Source organism: Alosa pseudoharengus, unplaced genomic scaffold (genome assembly GCF_046254945.1).
Source record: "Alosa pseudoharengus isolate Yale_2024_CS ecotype anadromous, Long Island Sound unplaced genomic scaffold, YU_APseudo_1.1 YU_APseudo_1.1_scf_14, whole genome shotgun sequence".
NCBI lineage: Eukaryota > Metazoa > Chordata > Actinopteri > Clupeiformes > Clupeidae > Alosa > Alosa pseudoharengus.
This window is the reverse complement of record NW_027468609.1, coordinates 36,260,027-36,286,339: the sequence shown is the minus strand read 5'-3', so window position 1 is coordinate 36,286,339 and position 26,313 is coordinate 36,260,027. Positions and strand designations below refer to the sequence as shown.

Sequence of the window (26,313 nt, the reverse complement as noted above, 5' to 3'; positions counted from 1 at the left end):
AAAGCCCTTAAACTTAAATCCTGTTCCTTACTGTTTAAATGTATGAACATGTAGGCCAAAGAATTTAGCAGTGTAGAGGTAAAACACACATAGACACACGCATCCCCATCAAAATGATTTTAATAGAGAATTCCCATGATTGCTTTTTAAAATACATATATTACCCATCCATATGTAAAATGTCTCCCTATTGACAGAAAAAATATAGCTTTGCAGAAAAATGACAGACTCAGAGAAGTTAGCAAAGTAAAAAGACAAGTAAAAACAATTACATGATCCATAATCACTCAGTCATCAAACGAGTTGGATTGATGTAAATTACAATGAATCATTTTCATGGTGGCCAATCAGAAGTCTCAACAAAAGTGCTCACGCCATGGCAGTGGCATTGCAGCGGTTCTGGAAACTGGATTAAGAGTGGTGCCACGGGTGTGCAGAGCGATTGCATCAGTGCCAGCATCGGTGGCAGTTGGCACTGGTTGGAATAGAATGGCAAGACACACAGATAATGGCAGCGAATGGGACAGGGGATTGTCTGACTGTCTCCATTTGGCATAGCAGGATGTGAATAGCTGACCTGGGATCAGATATGAGGCTACCTCATCCTGCACCCCTCAGTCTCAAGACTGAGAGACCCAGAAACACTGAGCACAGAAGGCCTCTTACTGGCACATAGGAAAAGACTGAATTAGCTTTAGCATTCTTCTCAACAGACATGGGAATGTGTATGTACATCAACAAGAGCAAGTGAACATAACAAAGAGAGTGATTAATATGTATTCTATGGTGAAGATCTGCAAATATACAGAGGTTTGACGTGGTGTTTACCTGCTTGCTTAATGCATAGTCATCGCAAAGCATATACAATTTTTTTTTTTTTTCGATCCAGGATTACAAAAAATAAAAAACCAAACTCAGTTTGGAGGCACTTAGTCCTGTGGTCTCATCGCCCTAAAGTGCATCTTGAAGAAGACTAAAGTGGTCTTATGTGGTCTTTGCTGCATCCACATCTCTTCTCCTCCTTTAGCATGGTGTTGTGTTGTGTCAGCACCTCAGTCAATCCTTTTGGATGGTAAAGTCTGTTCAAGTTTGAATCCCTTTTGACCCGGCGGTCACAAACCCAGGGATCTACTGATGGCATTGAGCAAGAGGAGGTCGCCCGCCCCCAACCTCTGTCATGCTATGTGTGGTCAATTCATGAGAAAATTCCAGAAGGCACGGTGCATGGCTGTCAGGAAGGAAGCTCAGCGATAGCAGCAGCAACATCGGTGTCATCTGGGATTCAGCAGGGCACCATCTTCTGATGTCACTTCCTGTAGACAGGCACAGGCAAAGGTAAATCTATCATTCAATCAGAATCAGACTATAGGTGTATTGTCAAGTATGTCTCCACCTACAAGGCATTTGTCTTAAAATATAACATATTGTGTGTAGAATGACTGACATTAACTGATTTCAAATCATCTTTTTATGGAGATGCAAGTGGGCGAGCTAAAGTCTTACCTGTTGGACCAGGTTACGCATCGGTGTCAGGCTGACCATGCTGGCTCAGTCGCTGCTTGGACTTCAGCTCCTTAAGCCACAGTGGTGAGGGGCTGGCCCTGGAGTCACAGGGGTCAAACGTTATCGGACAATATTATATAATGAGAATCTGTCTACATGCTACACGTTCATGAGGAATGATATGCAGGCTGATTTCAGAGTATTTTAGAGGGCTCAGAGAATTCTTTAAAGACTTTTTGTGAAAAACATCTTTTGAGAGGTACTAGCTGCAAGGCATGAGTAAGAGTGCATTTCTAGTGGATGTTGGTAAGTTGGGTCTCTGTGCAGTTTACTGAAGTGCAAGATACATGTGATTTATGTTTCTCTTGTGTTTGTTTGATGTTGACCATGAGGGAAATAAATGTATCTATCTAATCCTGTAAGTGGATTACATATATGATTATTTCAGTAATCTGGCTTTTCTATATGATTTTATAATCATAAACAGCAAGCCATGCTAGCCTGCTAGGGCTAAGCCACACATGCAACTAATCCATGAGTTGAACCAGGATTACCAGTAATATTACTATTAATATGAACATTTCTTGAGAATGGGGTGTTCTCTTACCCGCCCTCCTTTGCTCCCACAGGGGGCAGTACTCGGGGTCCATGGGGGGAGCGGGCAGCTGGGATTGGGGGTGATGGGGAGGGTCCGTCTTTCTGACCGTCTCCATCTCCTCCATCTCCTCCTCCTCCTCCTTTCCCTCCTGTTGCTCCTTCTCCACTTCGTCTCTTGCTCCCAAACAGACGAGCCTGAGAGAAACGTAAACAATAACAAACTCCCTGATGAGTCCGCATCAATGAAGCAGACTGTACACTGAATAAGTCTGTTTTTAGTCTCACACAACAATGAAGCAGACTGTACACTGAATAAGTCTGTTTTTAGTCTCACACAACAATGAAGCAGACTGTACACTGAATAAGTCTGTTTTTAGTCTCACACAACAATGAAGCTCAACTATGAATGAAATATGGAAAAGCATTCTATTACTTTGTGTCTGCACACGCTTTAATTTAGATGGACATCACTCTCACACTGTGCAATCATAATAACAAGACCAAGATCATAGCTGTACCAGGGGGGTATTCCAAGTACGTGGTTTAGTGACAAGCCTGGGTAAGTTAACTCAGAGTAAGTGGTAAACCTCCTAATAGAAGAGCTGTATGGCTTCATTCTCCTAACAAAACAATGGGATAGGGCTCTTGTTGTAGGAGGTTTACCACTTACTCTTGAGTTAACTTACCCAGGTTTGTCACTAAACCATGTACTTGGAATACCCCCCAGAACTTGTCCAAAATCTCCCCTATTCACCACTAGATGGCAGTATGACACAACTATCTCAAGCTAAGAGAGTTTGGTAACACTTTATTTTAATGTGTCGCTGTTACAGTGTACCTACCTGATTAGGTACAGTGGTACAACCTGTGTAACAACATATACTATCAGGTACTATCATTGTACTTGCATTATGTATTTGTGGGTACCTACATATAGTTGTTACATTGTAATACCGAGTGCTTTTACAAAACTTTGCCAATTTGCCTAAATTTTCATCAGAGGCAAAGAGCTGACCTGAGACCTGCTGGATGGGGTAAATCTGGTCATGGTAGATTTGATATACAAACCATTCTTAGCTCCAGTCAAGGCCTCATTGTCTTCAGTGTACATGTAACAGCTGTGCTGCTACAACCTTGTTACACTTTGATACAGTGGAATAAACGTATTAAGTGTACCGGTTAATTACTTACATGTACATATGACATGTATGTTATGTCTTCGATGTCTTGGAACAGGTCTACTAATTCACTACATAGTACATATATTAACTGTGTTGGTACACATTTATTGCTCTTTGATACAGTGGCATAAACCCATTAAAATTAAGTGTACCAGTTAAGTACTTACAATTACATATTACATGTATGTTGTGTCATTGGTGTCTTGGAACATGTCTGCCATTACCCCACATACTGTAGTACATGTATCAACTGTGTCGGTACACATTTATTACTCTTTTGATACAGTGGAATAAACCCATTAAAATAAAGTGTACCAGTTAAGTACTTACATGTACAAATTATATACATCCTGTCAATGATGTCATGCATCCTGTAATTGAAACGTGTCTGCTGTTACACCACACAGTACATGTGAATTAGTAGACCTGTTCCAAGACATCGAAGACACAACATACATGTCATATGTACATGTAAGTAATTAACTGGTACACTTAATACGTTTATTCCACTGTATCAAAGTGTAACAAGGTTGTAGCAGCACAGCTGTTACATGTACACTGAAGACAATGAGGCCTTGACTGGAGCTAAGAATGGTTTGTATATCAAATCTACCATGACCAGATTTACCCCATCCAGCAGGTCTCAGGTCAGCTCTTTGCCTCTGATGAAAATGTTGGCAAATTGGCAAAGTTTTGTAAAAGCACTCAGTATTACAATGTAACAACTATATGTAGGTACCCACAAATACATAATGCAAGTACAATGATAGTACCTGATAGTACATGTTGTTACACAGGTTGTACCACTGTACCTAATCAGGTAGGTACACTGTAACAGCGACACATTAAAATAAAGTGTTACCGAGAGCTTTGTAATAATACTAGTATTGTCAGGAAGAGCACACTTCTATAGTGTCCTAAAAGCTATACAACCATCAGAGACGACATCAAGAATGGCTAACAGAGTGATATGAACCATGACATGTTTTTCTTCATATTTTCAATATTCCATCATTATTCTAAGAAGAAAACACTCACTACCTTACAGACCACAAAACCATCCAAACTCTGCAGGCAATCTGTCTGTATTTCATACCTCCTCCACTTCAAATGTCATACCAGTTTGTCCACTTAGAGGTAACTTTCCCCAGCAAGTGTAATGAATGGGGAAGTGACCTCACCTGGTTTCAAGCACTGACTGTAGAATGCGGTTCCTTACGGTCATTAGTTCTTACCTTAAGGGAGGCAGCATCCATTCCTGGCAGGGCGACTCTGTGAGGTTGGGAGGGGGGAGGTATGGCCTCTTTCTCTCGAGGCTGCTCATCCTCAGAGCTGGACTCTTCCTCTTTAGACGAAGGCACTTTAACATCTACAAGAGAGAAAGATCTATGTGTTAAAAAAAATAATCACAAACACTATTGCCAAAAACATACATAACATACATCCCTTGAAGCTAAACTAAAAAAGGAACACCAGTTGTTAACTAGCAATGTAGCGTTCTCTCACATCCCCAATAATGTTTAGGCCTTATGTTTTCCAAAATGAGTGGAAAACAACAAGGGTGGTTAACACAACATTGATAAGTTAGCCGATGCTGGACCAAAGTTCCACCAGCACAGAAAGGGAAACAGATTATCATGGACTAACTTTAGTGACATTTCGATCCATTGTTTGTCTGTACTAGCAGCCTGGCCAGAAGTCTTAAAAATGAACTTTGTTGTTTCCGCTATCTGGATACAAAAAATTAATGCAAAACATTTCCTACATGTAGCCAACATAGATGACATTTTTTTTAAATTAAAAACATCAGTGTTTTTACCAGTGCGCGCACCTTTTGCTCCTTCCCCATTTCGTCTCTTGCTCCCAAACAGACGAGCCTGAGAGAAACGTAAACAATAACAAACTCCCTGATGAGTCCGCATCAATGAAGCAGACTGTACACTGAATAAGTCTGCTTTTAGTCTCACACAACAATGAAGCAGACTGTACACTGAATAAGTCTGCTTTTAGTCTCACACAACAATGAAGCAGACTGTACACTGAATAAGTCTGTTTTTAGTCTCACACAACAATGAAGCAGACTGTACACTGAATAAGTCTGTTTTTAGTCTCACACAACAATGAAGCAGACTGTACACTGAATAAGTCTGTTTTTAGTCTCACACAACAATGAAGCTCAACTATGAATGAAATATGGTAAAGCATTCTATTACTTTGTGTCTGCACACGCTTTAATTTAGATGGACATCACTCTCACACTGTGCAATCATAATAACAAGACCAAGATCATAGCTGTACCAGGGGGGTATTCCAAGTATGTGGTTTAGTGACAAGCCTGGGTAAGTTAACTCAGAGTAAGTGGTAAACCTCCTAATAGAAGAGCTGTATGGCTTCATTCTCCTAACAAAACAATGGGATAGGGCTCTTGTTGTAGGAGGTTTACCACTTAGTTTGAGTTAACTTACCCAGGTTTGTCACTAAACCACATACTTGGAATACCCCCCAGAATCCATAATCTCCTCTATCCACCACTAGATGGCAGTATGACATCTATTTCAAGGTAAGAGAGCTTTGCAATAATAATAGCGTTGTCAGGAAAAACACACTTCAGCATCAGAGACGACATCAACAATGGTTAACAAATTGACATTAACCATGGCATGCTTTTCTTCATGTTTTCATTATACCATCATGACTCTAATGTCATGAGTGAACACTCACTACCCCACAGACCACAAAACCATCCAAACTCTGCAGGCAATCAGCAGTGCATTTTATACCTCCTCCACTTCAAATATCATACCAGTTTATCCACTTATAGGTAACTTTTCCCAGCAAGTGTAATGAATGGGCAAGTACCCTCCACCTGGGCCACCTGTAGAATGTGGTTCCTTACGGTCATTAGTTCTTACCTTAAGGGCGGCAGCGTCCATCACTGGCAGGGCGACTCTGTGAGGTTGGGAGGGGGGAGGTATGGCCTCTTTCTCTCGAGGCTGCTCATCCTCAGAGCTGGACTCTTCCTCTTTAGACGAATGCACTTTTCCATCTACAAGAGAGAAAGATCTATGTGTTAAAAAAAATCACAAACACTATTACCAAAAACATGCATAACATACCGGTACATCCCTTGAAACTAAACTAAACATGGACCACTAACTAGCAATGTAGCGTTCTCTCACAGCCCCAATCATTTGTTTGCCTTTCTATGCTGGTGGAAGCTTGGTCCAGCAATGGCCAACATATCAATGAGCATGGTTCGTTGTGTTTTTAGAAAACATAAGGCCTAGACATTATCATGAACTAACTTTGGAGATATTTTGATCCATTGTTTGTTTGTACTAATAACCTGTTGTTTCAGCTATCCGGATACAAAAAATCTCTTGCATTTCCTACATGTAGCCTATATAGATGAGAAAAAAAAAATGAAAACCACCAGTGTAATAGTTTCTACTGTCACTTGAGGAATGTGCCCTGGTTTTAGTTTGCTATGCTGGTTCAACAGGCTTGACTTGCTTTTGATATTCCTTTTCACTTGCACCTTTAACCACATTAGTCACAGCTCATGGCTCAAATGAATCACTGTGTCACTGTCCACTGCAGTTGTCAAAACAACCAACCTGCAGTGTCACAGAACCTCCAGTCAGGGGCGGAGGCCTCCTGTACTGTGGGCATGGCAGCGCTCTGGCGACTGGCTTTCGGTGGCCGTGTCCGTGTGCTCCTTCTCTTCCCCAGCTCCACCCTCGAGCGCAGAACAGTGGAGTCCAGTAGAGGCGCCGTGACCTGAAGAACACACATAGAACATCTTTATTTGAGTCCACAATTCACACAGAGGCGCCGTGACCTGAAGAACACACATAGAACATCTTTATTTGAGTCCACAATTCACACAGAGGCGCCGTGACCTGAAGAACACACATAGAACATCTTTATTTGAGTCCACAATTCACACAGTGGCGCCGTGACCTGAAGAACACACATAGAACATCTTTATTTGAGTCCACAATTCACACAGTGGCGCCGTGACCTGAAGAACACACATAGAACATCTTTATTTGAGTCCACAATTCACACAGTGGCGCCGTGACCTGAAGAACACACATAGAACATCTTTATTTGAGTCCACAATTCACACAGAGGCGCCGTGACCTGAAGAACACACATAGAACATATTTATTTGAGTCCACAATTCACAGAGGCACAGTGACCTGAAGAACACACATAGAACACAACGGGAATGGTATTTTGAAAAGGCGTCAAATGTTTTTTTGACATTAATTGACTAAGCTGACATATGGTCCGCCACTTAATATGTTTGTGTGGGAACTCAAATTTGAAACGTCCACACGCAAAAAAGCCTACTGTTGATTACTGTTTAAGACTGCCTTTGGTACACATCTCACTACCTAAACGTTTTGGTACGAATGTGTATCTTTACACTTCTAATAGACACACACTCACACACACACACACACACACCACACCCATACTGGCGGATGCCACACCTATTCATAAAAAAACACTGCACAGATAAAACATGCTCCATCTTATCCACACATTCTGTGACTGGCATCTCTGAAAGTGTTACCTCAGGGAAGAGAGGGAGCTCTGGCTCTGAGGGAAGATCATTGTCAACAGTGTCAGCTTCATCTTCAGCCTCAGGTTCAGCCTCAAGTTCAGCCTCAGGTTCATCTTCAGTGACTGTGTCCTCAGGCACAACAATCTCTGGAGATTTAGTTCTTTCAGCAGTATGGCTAAAAGACCAAATTAGAGCATATCACAATTATAGAATATGAAAAAATACACATATGAAAAAAATAATAATACACAAACAAGTGAAGATCACTGAAATAAGGTTCAGAGGCACTCTCATCTGTCTGTAAGTCACTAATAGTGAAGAAAGAAAACAAGTTCACTCACATTAATGACATAAAATTTAGAACAAAGTAACACATTCTGCAATAAACATAAACAAAATCTTGCAATTTTACACATCACCACAAGAGGACAGTGTGAACAATCTAATAGTTCACACACAGGACACGTTATGAGGTGAATGAGAGCATTCAGCTGAACTGAGAGCTACAAAACCTCATGACCTGAGGAATAAGAGAGATGACTGAAAAGAGATGATTATTTAATGTAATAATGGTAAGCACAGTCTGATCCAAGGGCTGGGTTCTGACCAAGACATTACATAATGTAGCGATGGAAGGGAAAAAAAAGAAGTTTTGATGAAGCCTCAGAGTTGTGGCAAATAAAATGTAGGAGCTTTAGTGGGCTTTAAACTGGTCATTAAAGAAAACAGAAGGCTGGGCTGCTGGCATGCTCGCTCACCTATTGTCTGGCTCGTGGGTGTCGTCATGGGTCTCGGAATCTGGTATCAAAGCGTCAGTGTCCTGCACCCTGGACTCATCCACTGCACTTTTGAGCTTTTCCTGCATGTGTGAATGAGGGAGTGAAATAGAAAGAGAGAAGGGCAGAGAAAGAGATAAAAAAGAGAGATAATTAACTGTTACATGTGATCCACGTTGACGTCCTGCAGTGATTGATTTGCACTACCAGAGATAGTCCAGAGTGGGACAGGAAGTTTCCCAACACTCACTGGACCTTAGCAGTTGCTACAACAGACCAGAACACAATGGTCTAGTTGCCTGGCTACAGACATGTAGCAGCAGATGCTAGAGAGAGCCAGAGATGTGAGGTGGTCATGTCAGACTCATGGTTCTGTTTGGGGATTCCATACTGAGGAAGTCTATTTGGTTGAGGGAACTCAATACATCCAGGTCTAGTGAATGAGTATGTGGGGAGCAATGGAAAGCCCTACAGAATGAACAGTAGATGTGTGTGAGTGTGAGTGTGTGTGTGTCTGTCTGTGTGTTGTGTATGTGTATGAGTGAGTGAGTGAGAGAGAGTGAGTGAGTGAGAGAGAGAAAGAAAGAAAGACAGGCAGCGAACCATGCATCTTTTAATGAGGTGGTCATGGAGGGCAAGCCGTCCTCAATAAACACCGAAACCACACACACACACACACACACACACACAGACACACACACACACACAGCTCTGAAGAATGCAACAAACAACACAGGCGCACACACATTTGTAATATCCCCTCAATCTATGATTGTTTAACTGGGTAACACATGCCAAAGCATGCATCTACGCCCGGTTACTGGGCAACTAAACACACAACCTCGTAAACAGTGACAGCGAGGTAGGAGTGATGTGATGCATCTGCACAGACTCCTGCTATGGTGTCAGCACCTTGGAACTGCTGATGAACACACACACACGGACACACAGACGCACACGGACACACACACACAAAAACACACAGACACACACAGACACAGACACACACGCAAACACACACACACACACAGACACACACACCCTTCATTTGCAACACAGCCCTTATCGTCCTTCGTCCCCGTGGGCTAGTATGAATGCAGCCCATAGAGGGCTGATTTGCCTACTGACTCACGTGGTCAGACAGGAACCAGCAGGAACTGAGGCACTCCTGTTCTGCAGGTAAGCCAGGCTCAGCCTCGGAGCAGGGAGCGTCAAGTAGACAGAGGCAGTCGTTCAAAGGGACCCGCCATTAGCAGCAATGAGGGGGCAAACTGACATTATTTTACAGTTTGCATATGTAAATATCTCCCTAGTAATACACACACACACACACAACTTCCTTCTTTCTGTCTCCCCGTGCATCTCTTACACATTCTCCCCTCCTCCCTCTACTGTGTCCTCTCTAGCCTCTATGTCTCACACTCTCCGTACCATTCCATCTCTCTCTCCTGCACTCTCTCCCTCTCTCTCCTGCACGCTCTCCCTCTCTTTCCTGCACTCTCTCCCTCTCTCTCCCTCTCTCTCTCCTGCACGCTCTCCCTCTCTCTCCTGCACTCTCTCCCTCTCTCTCCCTCTCTCTCTTCTGCACTCTCTCTCTCTCCTGCACTCTCTCCCTCTCCCTCTCTCTCCTGCACGCTTTCCCTCTCTCTCCTGCACTCTCTCCCTCTCTCTCTCTCTCCTGCACACTCTCCCTCTCTCTCCCTCTCTCTCCCTCTCTCTCCTGCACTCTCTCCCTCTCTCTCCCTCTCTCTCCTGCACTCTCTCCCTCTCTCTCCCTCTCTCTCCTGCACTCTCTCTCTGTCTGGCAGAACAGCCATGTAAGGCACTTATGACTAAACCAAAAACAAACAGAGGCGAGCTGGAGGGGAGCAACGCCTCACTGACGCAGCCGCTGCTGCTCTTGCTCCTGTGGACAAACTGCCACCTCACACCACCCATACCCCCACCCACACCCACACCCCCACCCACACCCACCCCTGCCACCAGCGACCAGCTTGGGGAAGCCAGATCATGAATCAAGGTTGCCAGATCATGACACACGGCTAACAGATTATAAATTGAGGTTGCCAGATTGTGACACAGGGCTACCAGATCATGAATCAGAGCAGCCAAATCACGAGGCATGGTTGCCAGATCACGCACCAAGGTTGCCAGATAATGACTCACTGCTGTTAAATAACCACCGCCTCACTCTTTAAGCCTTTATTAAAAAACCACACCTATGGTTATAAAATTGTGATGTATTAGGATAACGAGACATAAAACATCTGTTTGTGCTTTTGAGGGAAAGGCACTCTAAGTATAAAGGTCTTCTTCGAAGAGTAATACCCCACTTCAGTATCACTTTTATGTTTCTCCAGGTGGCACTCCAGGAAGCGAGTGAATAGATGAGTGGAAGAGCATACAGACCAGACAAACTATAAAATAAGAGGAGGATGAAGGGAGGAGAGGGGGGTTGACATGTTCAGACAGCGCAGGATTCCACAAAAGTCTCTTCTGAGACGCCCCGTATCCTCAGTGCGGGAGCTTTGTCATACAGAGGCCACTAGTGTTTTGGGCTATCAAAGCCACACAAAGGTGGCTCTTCAGAATCTCAGTGGCAGACTCCTAACACACACACACACACACACAAACACACACATGCACTCAAAACCTCATCTCCACCCTTCTCAAACATTCCAGGAATAAAACATGCATATGGAAACAAGCCCGTGGGGCCTCTTATCTCACACACACACACACACACACACACACACCTACTCCACAGTTGTTCACCTCTACCTACTACCCACAAACAAAGGGAGTCAGAGAGAGAGAGAGAGAGAGAGAGAGAGAGAAAGAGAGAGCAAGGTGGTGGGTCCCACACACAGAAGCACAAAGCCCTTCAGAAAGAGGCTCCCCTAAGCTCACTGAAGAGCCCACAACAGGAGGTTAAAAAAACAGTTAATGAAATGACAGGCATAGGAGGAAGTACATGTCACTTATTTAGGGAACTATTGAAGGCCATCCCCCAAACACACATATCAGTGGCGGAAACAGCATGGTGCTGTGTTTAAAACATGAGTAGCATCTTAACACGCAGACACAGACACACACATACACACACACAAACACAGACATGTGGCTCTCCTTCTCACAGATAACAACCCCTCAGCACACTTGAAGGTTTCTGTGCGCTGGCCTTTGTTAGTGTCCCTGTGACAGGCCAGCGGATACCAGACCACTTCCTGCCTGTGTCTCTCTCCGTATCTCTGTCAGTCTGTCTGACACGCTCATCACATTCTCCACATCCCTCCCCTCCGTGCTCTGGGACTGGCAGGACATACCTCTAGTTCCATCGGACATCATCTCTGTGACTACTAAAAATGGCCGACATTCTTTCAGAGATGTTATGTTTAGTCCTTAGCAGGTGCTTTAGTCTGCAGCAACAAAAATGACATCAATAAACACTACATTAACATTAAAATGAACATATTTATACCAAGCTGTGCCAAGCTTAGCAGTTAATTACATGTTACTCTGTGATAAACATTGTGCCCATAGTCTTGAATGCATGAGTGCCAGTTCAGGGCGCAAATGAGAGATGTGCTCTGTACTGCACTTTCACATGGTAGCGAGGCTTGTCCCATGCAATTCAATTTGTATTTCTAGTTGCTGTAGGAGATTCCTTTTAAGCAAGCAGACACGCATCCCAGAGCACACTGATGAATGGCTTGAGTTGTGCTGCTGTAAGAGCCGTTACGAGACGTCGCTTTAGGACTATTTCAAGAATCCGGGTCCTGCTGCAGACTGCAGAGCAAAACAGATAAGAGGGCGTCCAGAAGATACTGAGGGACACACTGAGAGATGGACTGTGAGGGACGGAACAGACGGACGGATGTGCCTGTGGCTCTGAGTGGGAGGATAGTCAGGGAGGGACAGGAAGGGTCCGGCGAGTAGGTGCGGGAGGAGTGTTGCGTGAGAAAAGGAGTGGAGGAAGAGGGAGATTAGCGGGGAGCGTTTGTGGGGAGCACCAGCTTTGGCAGCCGAGTGAAAGTTTTGCCTCGGACAAGCCTGAATCTGTAGCTGAGGCATTGTACTCATCCCTCTGCTATCCTAAGCTGCAAAATCCTCAGCGCAAATTGCCTCATAATAACCCTTCATCTATCAAAGGATTTTCAGTCAAATCCACACTTGGAGGATCAGATACATGCACTCATGCATCCTTAAATGCAACACAAACAAAATAGTTCACTAATTTAACTTGGTTATCCTGAGAATGTGAACTAGTGTGGCATTATAAACACAAAACGTTAAGTGACTGAGGTGAAGAAAGTCAAGAAGTACCTCCTCAAACAACAACATTCCTAGCCGCTGACACACTCTGTATTAGCCTGAGCCTCCAGAGATGAAGGCTAAAGTGACTGTGTGTGTGTGTGTGTGTGTGTGTGTGTGTGTGTGTGTTTGTAAAAGGTGCCTTACAGCATCCCCATTTGCCGGCCGCTTCCGTGAGGAGAGCCGTTGGTGCCCGCGGAGTGAGAGGCTGCGTAGTGACCGCCTGCTCCGGGTCGCCAGGCTGCGCAGTGGCATCACGGCCCTCTGGAACCTCCCGTGTCCCCCGGCTCCGGAGTCGTCCCCCTCCGTCTCCCCCGTCTCCTCGGCCCCCTGCGAGCCGCGCTGCTGCAGGGCCCCTGACACCACGTCCAGCGCCCCCTGGAGGGAGCGGCGCACATTGCCCACCCAGCCGGACACCTGGGCCTGGGCAGTGGTCAGCTTGTCACCCAGATACTGCATCCTAAGGGTGGTGGTGAGTGGAGTGATCTCCAAAAAACCTTGGTCACTGCAGAGGCTGCCCAAATCCTGGTCCTCCAGCAGAGTTTCAACAGAGTAGGTCCAATATGGCTTTGAGTCTGTTTTGAGTCAGTTGTAGGTATGAGCCAAACACTCCGAGGTGCGTTGTGTGTGTGTGTCTGTGTGTGTGTGTGTGTGTGTGTGTGTGTGTGTGTGTGTGTGTGTGTGTGTGTGTGTGTGTGTGTGTGTGTGTGTGTATGGGTGTGTGTGTAGAGGCTTTGTTCCCAGAAAAGCCTCGACCGCAAATGCTCTGGTGGCGGCGCTTTGCTTACATTCAGCGAATGCCTCAGTCACAAGGTCTCTTCGGCGAGTCAGTCGTATCCATGTGGCTCAGTGTCACATACAGCACAGGGTGGGTCATGCCAGATTCTTCAGAAGCCATGTCCTCATGTCCACAAAGATCTCAAAGCTGACCGGTGCAATCTCCACATTTGCTAATGAGCTCATCTCTCAAACACGTCTACTAGTGATCCTGTCTAATCATCGCTGTCAGTGAAAACCTATCTGACCAATGAAAATGTTAAAAAAGCCCTCCCTAGTGTTTAATCAACTGGTTAATCATTTTTCATAAAAATCCAATTAACTATAACTGTTTAACACTCAACAGGCCTCTTCCTAGTTTTTAATCCACTCCGTAGTCAATTATGACGTACATGTAATGAGTAAACTAATGGCTTAATTCCTAGGTTTATGTAATATGTCTGACTGTAACACTGTTTGCCATGGGAAAACAGTCAACAAACGTTCATACAGTCTCACGGCGATAACAGCTGGTGCGGTCCAATAGTCCAGTGGTCTGCACTAAGTACATACCACAAATACAAAACCCAGACACTATCTGTAACACCTCAATCAGTTTTCAGTGTGTTGATCTATCTTACATTTTCTACTCAACACACTCTAATCACTGTCACTACAGCCTCTCTATCACTGTTTTTATCTCCCCCCGCGTCTCCTACTCTCCGTCAGTCACACACCCAACCTGTCAAGTTGCGCTCTGTGGAGGCAAGTCGGCATGTACCACCTGGAGATCCGTCGCTTCCCCGTTTTCTCTCAGTCCAACGAGAAGAGGCAAATCCCGGAGTTGAATAGGTAGATGACTCAGAAGTCAAAATGTTAGCTCAGGTATGGATTGGCCATGGATTTCGATCCTTATTCCTCCTCCTTTCGTGCCCTTTCCCAGTCTCTCTCTCTCTCTCTCTCTCTCTCTCTCTCTCTGTCTCAGTCCATCTTGTTCCGATCCACAGCTGAAGGAGGCAGACGAGAGGAGAGGGAATCGCAGATACAAAGCTGCACTCTGTTCAGACAGCTGCGAAAAGTTCCCGGTAGCACAAGCTATACACTCCCCCCTCTCTCTCTCTCTCTCTTTTTCTCTCTCGCTCTTTTGCCTCTCCCTGCTGCAGGTAAGGGCAGGTACCGGAAAAGAGAGGAAGGCCGTCCTCCTACACCTCCAAACAAGCGCAGCCCCAGCCCTGCCAACACACACACGCACACACACGCACACACACACACACACACGCACAACCTACTGGCTGCGTACGTGTTCAGGACTTTCCATAGAGTGCTGAAGAGAGTGAATGAAACGTGTGGAAGAGAGAACTGTCTGTGTGTGAGGGGTAGAGAGGGATGGAGGCAGTGAGAGAGGGAGGGAGGGAGAGGAGGGGGGGAAGGTGTGAACCATGGGTCTTGGCATGGCAGTGTTTCGTTCTCTCTCTCTATCTCCCTCTCTCACTGGCCCTTTTCTGCTTGCACAGTGAGCGAGAGAGATAGAGAGAAGTGGGGGAGAGAGAGAGGGAGAATAAAAGAGAGGGGGAGAGTGCCAGGGAGGAAGAGAATGAAAAAGAGAAGGAGAGAAAGAGGAGGAGGCAATCGTTCAGCTAGGGGAGGAGACTGGGAGGGGCTAGGAACCCAGGAGAGGGAGAAACTAGTCTCCATTAGAGACCATGTTTGGTATTTATGCAATGCTTGCATCAAAGAGCCACAGAGAAAGGGGGATAGAGGGAGGGGGAGAGGGAGGTAAAGAGAGAAAATGCTGTGGCTCTGACTGCAAACACTGTGAACTTTCCTACACAAACAGCTCTTTGCCAGGGATGACGCTCCATATTTGTGTCTGTCTAACCACTTCAGTCTAATGGATACCTCAGGTTTGTCTGCCAAATAGGAGTCTGACATATTGTGTACACATTAAAAGACATCCCCCTTCCTGACTGCAAGTGACATTGAGCTGACATCACTGAACAGTTCAACAGCTTACCAGCTCACATCAGTTTCATACAAATACCATGGCACTGTCATCATCTGACATGCAACTGTAAAGTAAACATTTGATCAAAAATAGATAATGACTGTAACAAAAGACTGGGGATATACCACTCCAAAATACAGCTAAATGCTGTTAGTTTTTGCAAGACATAAACATAAGGCAATCCCCCATCCCCTACTCCTCCCCCAAAAGGAAGTCACAGAAAAAAAGCCCTCCCCCAAAAACAACATAAGCAGCAGTGCCCTCTGCTGGTCACACAACAAAGTAACCTCATCTAACTGACGATGCCAGACAGAGATGATTTCTTTCTTTTCTGCTGATGGTGACTAGTTTGGCCTCTCTGTTGTGTGTTACATATTATGTCTACCACTAGACCTTGAATATTATCTATCCATGCATAGCTTGTGAGCACCATTTAAGCATGTTTCAACAGTCATTCAGTGTCCTCTGACCAAAGGCCTCATCTTTGTTAACAGCTCTGGTCTACCTTATCTTGTCCTGACTGACCTTCTCATCTTTCTGTCCTTTCAGTGAGACTTCCTCTGGCCCATTCTCTCTGTGAGGACCCTACAGGGATGTGTCCGTGAGTACATCCTCTAACAGTCCAGCTGCTGTTTACACATCAAACACTCCCCAGAGATGTTGCATGTCTGCATAGAAGCACTACTAGTCATGAATCCCAGCCACATTTGAGTAGACTACTAGAAGTGACAAGGACCTATGATTAATAAATGAAAATGATGATGACGGACATAATATGAAGACTTAAGGGTATTTCATGTAGGAACGTCTACCAGCCAATGAGGGATAAGAGAGGAGTGAACGGAGCTATGACTGACGTGAAAATGATGATGTGATGAAATGGCGACATAGGAAAACTTAGGGTATTCTGATGTAGAGATGCCTACCAGCGAATCAGAGTGGAGTATTTTCAGCGTGGCACGGACATTAATATTACTATTTGTAATCGTAAATCTGAGTAATAAAGGGAAAAATGAAGGACTAAGCAGAGAAGGGGAAAGGATGATGATGACAAGCCCAGATGTTGCCCCCATCCTTTCCCACAGCCATCTCTGCCTTCGTCCCAACACTCTGAGCAGATGTCGCGACAAAGCACAAGACTCAACCCAGATGAAAATAGAAACACGTCCTTAAATGGGCAACCAAAAATGTTGTCCTATCAGCCATTTTATCTGACACTCAGCGTTTTTGTGGCTTATTGCACTCGAAATTTGTCCACTTCACAGTCACATACAAGCATACACGTACATTCAGTTACCTTCTGTTCTTAGACGCTTACAAAAAAAACGAGGTAAACCACAGAAGAGCTGTATTTTCAGGGGAAGTCAGCCGTCACAGAAAGTTAACCCTTTATTTGATTTGCAGCTAATGTGGGCTATTGTTAGCATCATCATCATGTGCAAGCATTCAGCTCAGCTTAGGACAACAAAAAAAACATGAAAAGAAACTCCACAAGAAGCACAGAGATACAAAAAGGGCGACTACTCTAAGTTACTTATCTCATCTCCTCCATAATGGCCATCTATTTGCATCACACATTTACATGCAGCCATTTACATAAGCTCATTTGTCTGATGTGTTCAACCAAGACAGTGTACAACTGAGTAGGCTGGAAGAAATCCAATCCAGTCAGATATAAAGATAAAATAAAACAATGATTAACAGTCCTGCTATCTTTAGTTGCACTAGTTACTGGTGTGTATTTTTCCGTAGAAAATGCTAACAAATGTTTGGTGCTCAACCCCCACAACAAGGTACCAAAGGGCGCCTGAGGCAAGCAAGATAGATAAGTCTCAGATCAAGTATATAGATAAAAAAAACACTTCAGAACTTCAGGGAAGAGTCTCCTGATGATGGACATCTCCCACTAGAGGGCGGTACAGATGTCTGGAGGGAAACCATTTCCTTGTTTTTTTTTTCTAGTCAGGATTTCCTACTCTTGTTGAATCCGTCCTTCACAGGAATTTCAGCACATCTAAAAATGGCTTTGGAGAGGCCCTGCGTGTGTACTTTAGGCATTTCTTTATGTTCGTGTGTGAAACCTTTTGGCACTTCCTTGCATAGGTCTTGTCAAACCATGTCTGTGGTCCTTGCACAGAGCTTGTCATAGCATGTCTAAAACAGCTAACTAACTGAAATAGAACTTTTGTTTGTGATTGGTGTTGGCTGGTTAGAGATAAGAAGTGGCAGAGGGCAGATAAGTGTTCATATTGTGATTTTGTCGCCTTTACGTGTCTTTGAGTGTGTATGTGTGTGTGTGTGTGTGTGTGTGTGTACTGTATGTATGTATGTATGTGTGTGTGCAAATGTGTGTGTTTTGGTCTGCGAGTTTCAGTGAAACACCTCGTTCATTACTCTCTGTCAAACGTTAATCCGGCATTCATGTGCATGTGACTCCCTCTGCAGTTTCCTGACATCATGAGGCCACTCTGCTACCAGGTCAAACCAGTGGGAAATTCCAGGCTAACTGCATGCCCTTAAAAGGCTTATCAGCCTATCACTTATCTGGCAATATGGACTCCATCGTTTCCTTTACTATCTGTCTCATTCCCTAAGTCTTTTCCCCTCCCAAATTTTTGTCTCATTTTTTTTTCTCAGGTTCGTCTGCGGCCGTCATACCAACGTTCTATCTTGCGTGTGATCACAAGAACACATTTATTTTCTCTCTCTGTCATACAAGCAAGTACATGTAGGATTAAAAATCCACACTCAATCACTCTCTCTCACAGACAGACACACGCACACACACACACACACACACACACACACACACACAAGCACACACAAACACACGCACACACGCACACACACACACACACACACACAGACACACACACACACACACACACACACACAAAGAGACACTGATTAAAGCTTACCTTGGTTTCTTCCTGTTCCTCCTGAGCAGAGGGCGCCAGGGTGGGCTGCCTGCGCTCTGGCTCTGGAGCACGTGGCTCAGCTGCAATTAAAGGCTCCACATCTGATTTCTGTGGGCCATCATCCAGGGGGCTTCCATTCACAGAGACCTCGACCCCAGCAGAGGGCCTCTCATCCTGGTGGAGTCTGCGTGAAGGTCTGGGTTTGGTGCCCCACCTCCGGAACGTCCCCACTGAGTGGTTATCATAGGTGACCTCCGGCTCCAGCTGGGGGGCAGTGCGGGAAGCAGCACTGGACGGGACGGATTGGGCTGCTGGAGCAGACGGTGGCTCATCCATGTCAAAACTGATCAAATCATCGCATGTTGCAACCTCCTCTTTCACTGGCGCTGACTGCTTCTCTTCTTCTTTCATTGTGTTTTTCTCTTTCTCTTGCTCACTCCGTTTCTGTTTTTCTTTCTCTTGTTCAAGGGCCCGGTCTCTATCCTCCTGTTCCTTCTTCTTTCTCTCTTCCTCCAACTGTCTCTGCTGCTCTTCGGCCAGTCTTTGCTTCTCTGCCTCCTCTCTCTGTCGCTGTCTTTCTCTCTCAAGTCGTTCCTCTCCCTCTCTCCGTCTCTCCCTCTCTTTTTCGAGCCTGTCCCTTTCTTCCTGTTCCCGCTGTCGCTTCCTCTCCTCCTCTCTTTCTTTTTCCAGTCTAAGCCTCTCTTCCTCTTCTCGCTGCCTCTCCCTTTCCCTCTTCAGTCGTTCTTCTTCCTCCCTCTGTCTTGCTTCCTCCTCTCTTTGTCTCTCCATTTCTCTCTCCAGTTGTCTCTCTCTCTCTTCTGCCTCTTTTCTCTCCCTCTCCGCTTGCAACTTTTCTTCCTCTCTCCGTCTCTCTCTCTCTTGTTCGAGTCTCATCCTTTCTTCCTCCTCTTTTTGTTTCCGTAGCTCCTCTTCTCTCCGTCTCTCCCTCTCTCGCTCCTGTTTTAGTCGCTCTTCCTCCTCCTTCTGTCTTGCTCTCTCTCGCTTCTCTTCTCTTTGCCTCTCCCTTTCTTTTTCCAGCCTCAGCATCTCTTCTTCCTCTCTCTGTCTCTCCCTCTCCTTTTCTATCCTTATTTTTTCCTCCTCCTCTCTTTGTCTCCTCATCTCCTCCTCTCTCTCCCTCTCCCACTCTAGTCTAAGCTTTTCTTCTTCTCTCTGTCGTTCCTTCTCCTTTTCCAATCTTATTCTTTCCTCCTCTTCTCTCTGTCTTCTCTGCTCCTCTTCCCTCACTCTTTCCAACCTAAGCCTTTCCTCCTCTTCTCTCTGCCGTTGCCTTTCTTTTTCCAATCTTATTCGTTCCTCCTCTTCTCTCTGTCTCTCTCTCTCCTTTTCCAGTGTCACTCTTTCCTCCTCCTCTTTCTTTAGCCTCTCTTCCTCCTCCTTTTTCTTCTGCCTTTCCATCTCTTCCTCCATTTCTCTTTTCCTTTGCTCCTCTCGGAGTCGCTCTCTCTCCTCCTCCTCCTTCTCTCTCCTCTTCTCCTCCTCTTCACGTTCCTTCTCCCGCCGTAATCTCTCCCTCTCTCTTTCCTGCTCGATCTCTCTCAGTCTCTCCCTCTCTTTCTCCTCTTTTTGTCTCCTCATCTCCTCCTCCAGCTGTTTCTCTCGCTCCTGCTGCAATCGCTCCCACTCTCTCTGCTTCTCCTCCTCTCTCTGCTTCTTCAGCTCTTCCTCTTGTTGTTTCTCCCTCGCTTTCTCCAGCCTGAGCTTCTCCTCCTCTCGCTCCTTCTCTTCCTTCTCTCGCTCCGTGTCTTTCTCAGCCTCCAGCTGGCTCTCTGTCCTGCGGTAGAGAGGCATTGGGCTGGACCCTGTGCCTTCCTCTCCCTCTTCTACCTGTTCATCTTCTTCCTCTTCCTCCTCTTCCTCTCCATAGGATTCCTCTTCCTGCTTTGCAAGCACACCAGGCCCTCCAGAGCGGCGGAGGGTCAGGGCTCTGTCTTCCAGAGGAGCCAAGGCCACACTCTCACTGACCGCACACACACCTACGGCAGGTACACTGTTGACGGCGTGCTCCACCAGGACCGGGGCTGTCGCCGAGTCTCCTTCTGCTGTCAGCTCTGCAGACCTGCTGGGTGATTTCTCTGATGGTCTCTGGGATGGAGAGCTGCAAACACAATTAAAGGTGATTAGTCTAGCACTAAATGCAATTAGCATCCACATTCAGTTCAGTCTGATGTGTATAGTGGTTTTAATAACTAGCACTGGCACATGAGCACATGAGAAGGTGTGATTTATGCTATGTGAATGCTCTGATTAAACACATGATAACATTATATGGACAAAAGTATTCGGATGCCTGTCATGACACCCACAGGAACTTCAATAGCATCCCATTCTAAATCCATAGGCATTAATATGGAATTGATCCCCACTTTGCAGCTAAAACAGCTTCCACTTCCAGCATTTGTAAGGCTAGGCACTCGTGTTGGACAAGAAGGCCTGGCTTGCAATGTCTGTTCCAGTTCCTCCCAAAGGTGTTTGATGAGTCATGTCAGTCTTCCACACCAAAAATCTCTTCAACATGTCTTGCCTTGACCTTGCTTTGTGCACTCTGTGAAGTCATGCTTGTGGAGGGACAATGGTATAATGCTTGTTTTTCAGAGGTTAGAGAAGGGAAATTTAATGCTTCAGTGTCCCAAGACATTTTGGAGACATTTTTCATTTCGGGGAAGCCCTTTTTGGTTCCAGCATGACTGTACCCCAGTGCACAAAGCAGGGTCCATGAAGACAATGTTGAGTGAGTTTGGTGTGGAAGAACTGACTGGCCCATAGACAAAAGGTTTCTCAATTGATGATGGTTATGCCATCAAACACGTTTGGGATGAACTAGAAGCCAAGCTTCACAAATACACAAAGTACGCTTTATGAATGAGTCAGCAACAATTTCCACAGACACTCTTAACATCTTGTGGAAATCTTTTATAACAGAGTGCAGCTTTGCAGCTGTTACAGGTGCAAAGGAGGCACTGACTCCATATTAATACCTAGGGATTAGAATGGGCGGCCATTGAAGTTCCTGTGGGTGTAATGGCAGGCGTCCAAATACTTCTGTCCACATAGTGTTGATATGAAATTGCAAAAGGATGAGGTTGCAAAATATGTATGAAATGTATGTGGACGGAATAGAAGACTCAAATTACCCTCTTGTGGTGTCTGTTGACACTCCAACATCCAATTTCAGCTCTTTGATTCTCTGCTTGACATCCACAGAGATCTCAGCAGGTGATGGTGGTGGCTGCTCCTCTCTTTTGGTGGACTCTCGCTGCTGGGAGGCGGCGGAGGAGTCCAGCAGCATGCTGATCCGCCGTTTAATGGAGCCGCCACTGGATTCATCCTTGTCTTTCTCTTTCTCTTTCTCTTTCTCGTTCTCTTTTTCATTTTCCTTCTCTTCGTTTTTCCTCCACTCTCTCCGGGGCACCACTGTGGGTTTGGGCTTCTGATCCGGTTCATCTGGAGTGGTCTGGACTGCATCTGATCCTCGGTCTTTGAGTCCTCCTGGGGGAACGATCGGCTCCTTTTTGCCCGACCGCTCCTGGTTGTTGTCCTTGCTCGGCCGAAGGGGAACTGCTGGAGGGACGGATAGGGACTCGAACCTGGAGGTCAGCTCCATCGAAAGACGCTTCCGGATGGGCCATCGAGAGTTGGCTTTGCCGTCTGAGGTCTCTGTGGTTGGACTGGAGATAGATTCAGCTTCGTCAGGCCCCTGACCTTCTTTCAGAGCCTCTTCGTGCTGTTGACGATCTGAGATACCTATAGACTTAGGCTTGCTTCTTAGCTTTACGCCAACATCATTGGTCTTTGGCAGGTTCAGCTCTTCTGTGGAGACCGTACTACCTTCACTGTTATCACTACTTTTAGGTAAGTCTGGCTTGATAATGTTAGCCTGGTCTGGTTTGGTTGGCACGACAGGTGTGCGCTTTGGAGCCACAGGTGGGGGAGTTTTTGAAAGGCTCGCTGGTTCAGGCTTTGAGGCAGTGGCTTCTGGAGTAGCATGGGACGCAACATCTGGATCGCAAATGGCTTTGTCTGGTTTTGCCGCCACAGCAGGAGTAGGTTTAGGACTGACTGCTGGAGTGGAAGCAGTCGCCTCTAGTTGAGAGCTACTGGAAAGGCCTGGCTTTGCTGGGACATTCGGAGTGGGCTTTGGGGTAGTGGTTGGCACTGGCTTGGCTGGGGCAGTGGTTTGCAAGGCCGGTTTACTGACTGAGGTCTTCGGAGCGGCTATTTGACGGATGGGTGTCTTCTGCAGGGTGAAAGGCTTGGGCATGAGGTGAGGTTTGGGGGCTAAATTGGGCTTTCTGGCCCCCGGAGAGGGGGTCTGCCCGCCCTCACCTGAGTTTACTCCCACCTGCGTAGCCATGGCTACACACAACACCTGTAGAAGGAAGAGAAACATAATATAACTTAGGGGAGGCACTCCATGTGCTGTGTCAGCTGTACTGTGTTAAACTTAACAAACAATGAGGTATGTCTTGTTCTCAGCATCTGTTATCAAAAGACATAAAAGAAAGAAACTGTACAGACGTTGTAAAAGATATCATGTCCACCAGCCTTGCCGGGGGGGGGGGGGGGGGGGGAGGAATGTACAGTTCATGTTCTCTACTTATAATCTTTTAGTTTAGTTTACATTTCTTAGTTATGTTGTGTAAAGGGAATGTGACTGTGTGTGTGTGTGTGTGTGTGTGTGTATGTGTGTGTGAGACAGAGAGAGAGGGAGAGAGAGAGAGAAAGAAAGAAAGAGATGCTATGTGTGTATTATTACTCCAAATATATTCTTTGTGTGGGAGAGTGTGTCACAAGGGGTTCCTTTAATTGGGCCTTGACTTTGCCACTCGGAAGTGTAGATCTCACATTCAAGCGTTAGCTGTGAGAACTTTGACACACCCTCTGACATCAACTTCGACAGAACGATGGCTCTCTTGCTAACTTGTTCTCACACTTTCTGTTTCTGTGTATCGGCAATTTTCAACCACAACTGCTATTTAAAGGCTTGAAAAGCATAGAGCTCACACAAATATTTCATGGTGGTCAAAGTCTCTACTCTGTTTGGTGGAAAACACTCAAAGAACGCAATATAATGCAAAAATGTTCATACTTCATACACTGTACCAAAGTCCTTTTAGGCAAGTCCCTCCACTATATTTCGGCAGAAATGCGCGTGCGCAAGGCTTCACGACACCAACCTTGATCCAGCGGTGAGATCACAACACATGATTGACACAATGTATTCACAACACACCACATGATTGGCACAATGTATTCACGTCGACTTTTTTGCCGCGGAAGGGGCGCGATATGTGTAGACAATTGTCAAATTGGATTGAATTTCTATGAGTGCTGTGTCTCTACATTAGAAAGTCTCTGATTGTACTTCCCAAGGCAAATGACACTAAGTCAGATTTGACCTTAGACTAATGCTCATTCCCATAAACTCAAGACCATTGTTGCTTGTAGCTTGACTTTAAATAAATGGTCGATATGACACACACCTAAATCACCTGAATTGAATGTAGGTGTTTGAAAGCCAGGTGGTTGCAATCTGGTCAAGCCAGATTTTTGAAGGCATTGGTAAATCACCCTTCCAAATAAATAGAGATTGAGTAAGTGCAAGACTCACACCCTGATATCTTGAGTGAATGACACCACCTGAAAAATTGCTTCATTGTTTCTCAAGAATTTCTCTTGTAATCAGCTGTTACTAAAAATATGCCCTTTGTTTCTCTGTGAGAATACATTCCTTTGTTAACTGCATGGCAAACCATGCATGGTGGATTTGGGTAAAACAAATTGCAGAATGAGGTTTCTGTCATAGTGTCGGCAAGAAAACTCGGAACTGATTCACGACAATCCAAAAACAACTCTGAGGCTAACCCTGTTGCCACACTGTGTATAGTTCTCCACCCTGGGCAAGTTACAACCTAATCTCTTATCTCTCTGTTTTAAGCACACACACACACACTGAAGCAAACAGAGAAAAGAAGGCTGAGTGTTACCACAGAGCCTAAAGTCTCCCTGGCGTATGTTGTTATGTTCTCTGCTTCCCACAGTACTCCTCCAATTAGCCACAAATGACTCATATCAAGGCATGTTTTGTTTGCATGACTTCCTGAGTAGACTTGGATACGACCTGGATTTGCTAATATGGGAGTTAGGAAAGGGATAGCTCATAGGGTGTGCGTCGACAGAGTGGTTGTGTAAAAAAGGCTGAAAAATGTTTACAGTGTTTCAATGTATGAACCATATCACTTAAGGCAAGGCAGGGTTACCGGTTTCCCTTCCATCATGGGGTAAAACCCTCTGTCTCTGTCAAGTTTTTCCTGTACGGGAGCATGGCACAACCGGTCCGACTACACACTGATGTTTCGGGGGTGAAACGATGTACACAGTCTGAGAAACAGACCCTGAAGGAAAGCTCTGTTGAAAGCAGCTTCCTGCTGAAAACATTGTCTGTAATCACTCTGTATAAGCGAGTAACACAACCTCCTCCTAAAAAGGCTTTAATATATGCCCGATTGCATGCCATGCTCGAGGGATGTGAGTTTGCTTTTCTTTGTTGGACAAGGACTCAAGAGTGTTGCTCCTCGACCACCGTGGGGCCTTACAGGAAAAATAAGCACTGCAATCAGAGGATCTCTCATCAGTCACAAACTGTTAACCCTCCTGATGTTCCTGGCAAGAAAATTCTATTTGCTGAGCATGAAATTCAAGCCAATTCCTGTTTGGTGGATTGCCAGTGAGAGCGCTCTTTGATCAAGGAAACTTCAACGCAAGGCCAGCTGAGGGCAAAGATATTTTGAACGAACTTCCAGAGAGTTGATCGAATAACATCACTAATCTGGTATGCTTCGCTCTGCCTAAATTGTATAATGTGATCACAAGGAGAGTGGTGGGTTGGGACTTTGGAGAGAAACACGCTGACCATGGAGGGTTTAAGGAAAAGACTGTCCTTAAGTGTGGTGTTCCTTATATGAACTCTTTAAAAGTCTTGACCATTGAGGTCAATATGCTCTCCCTTTGATAAACATCTCAAATTAGATGGGGGGAACTTTGACCTAAAAGTCTGCCACATGCTGTTTTATGCCCCAGGTAGCCACATCTGACATATAAACCAACCTTCACCTGCCACTAATAAGTTACTGATAAATGCAGGCAGGTCACAATGAACGGTCTGTCTATGAACCCAAAGAGCGGGATGGATACATACCCAGAGAGAGAGAGAGAGAGAGAGAGAGAGAGAGAGAGAGAGAGAGAGAAAGAGAGACTGTCACACAAACTCAAAAGTATGAATTGGTACCAGAGATTGCATGGGTGACATGCAACAGTCTCCAGATTGGGGAGCAGCATACAGACACAAAGGCCGAGTTCCCAGATGTTTCATATCCACCCGGACATTTATCAGCCCCAAGCCAACAGACAGCTTATGTAAACATCACCTAAAACCATGAGTTAAAGATAAAAACGAACTTTACCGGTTAGTAGAAATCCTAATCCAACTCCATCGGAAAGCGTAAGAACACTAGGATGGGTAGTAAATCCCTTTTCTTTAGTTCCAGGTAAATACTTGCCACAGCCTAGACTAAGCGTAGCTGAGAAACATTTGACAAATAGCGAGATCCACTGCCTTGAAATCTCATGCAAGGCGTATGAGCAGGAGTCTGGAGCCCCTCCCACC

General features: G+C 45.3%; 1 protein-coding gene across 3 annotated transcripts; it reads right to left on the bottom strand.

Annotated features, from left to right (window-relative positions):
* Nucleotides 1-102: 102 nt before the first annotated feature.
* tnks1bp1 (tankyrase 1 binding protein 1) lies at nucleotides 103-26,308 on the bottom strand. Of its 3 annotated transcripts, none has more exons than XM_076284855.1 (12): nucleotides 26,111-26,302; nucleotides 21,782-23,016; nucleotides 18,627-20,745; nucleotides 8,616-8,716; nucleotides 7,867-8,032; nucleotides 6,899-7,061; nucleotides 6,194-6,327; nucleotides 5,113-5,158; nucleotides 4,517-4,650; nucleotides 2,111-2,295; nucleotides 1,504-1,601; nucleotides 103-1,313 (listed from the first exon to the last, which is right to left on the bottom strand). In XM_076284855.1, the coding sequence occupies exons 2-11, from the start codon at nucleotides 22,999-23,001 to the stop codon at nucleotides 1,517-1,519; spliced, it is 4,353 nt and encodes a 1,450-aa protein (XP_076140970.1). In that variant the 5' UTR covers nucleotides 23,002-23,016; nucleotides 26,111-26,302; the 3' UTR covers nucleotides 103-1,313; nucleotides 1,504-1,516. The 3 variants fall into 3 exon arrangements, with proteins under 3 accessions (XP_076140970.1, XP_076140968.1, XP_076140971.1); XM_076284853.1 differs by having other exon boundaries at nucleotides 5,101-5,158; nucleotides 26,111-26,301; XM_076284856.1 differs by lacking the exons at nucleotides 103-1,313; nucleotides 1,504-1,601; nucleotides 2,111-2,295; ... (2 more) ...; nucleotides 6,194-6,327; nucleotides 6,899-7,061 and adding an exon at nucleotides 7,096-7,427 and having other exon boundaries at nucleotides 26,111-26,308.
* Between the last annotated feature and the right edge of the window lie 5 nt (nucleotides 26,309-26,313).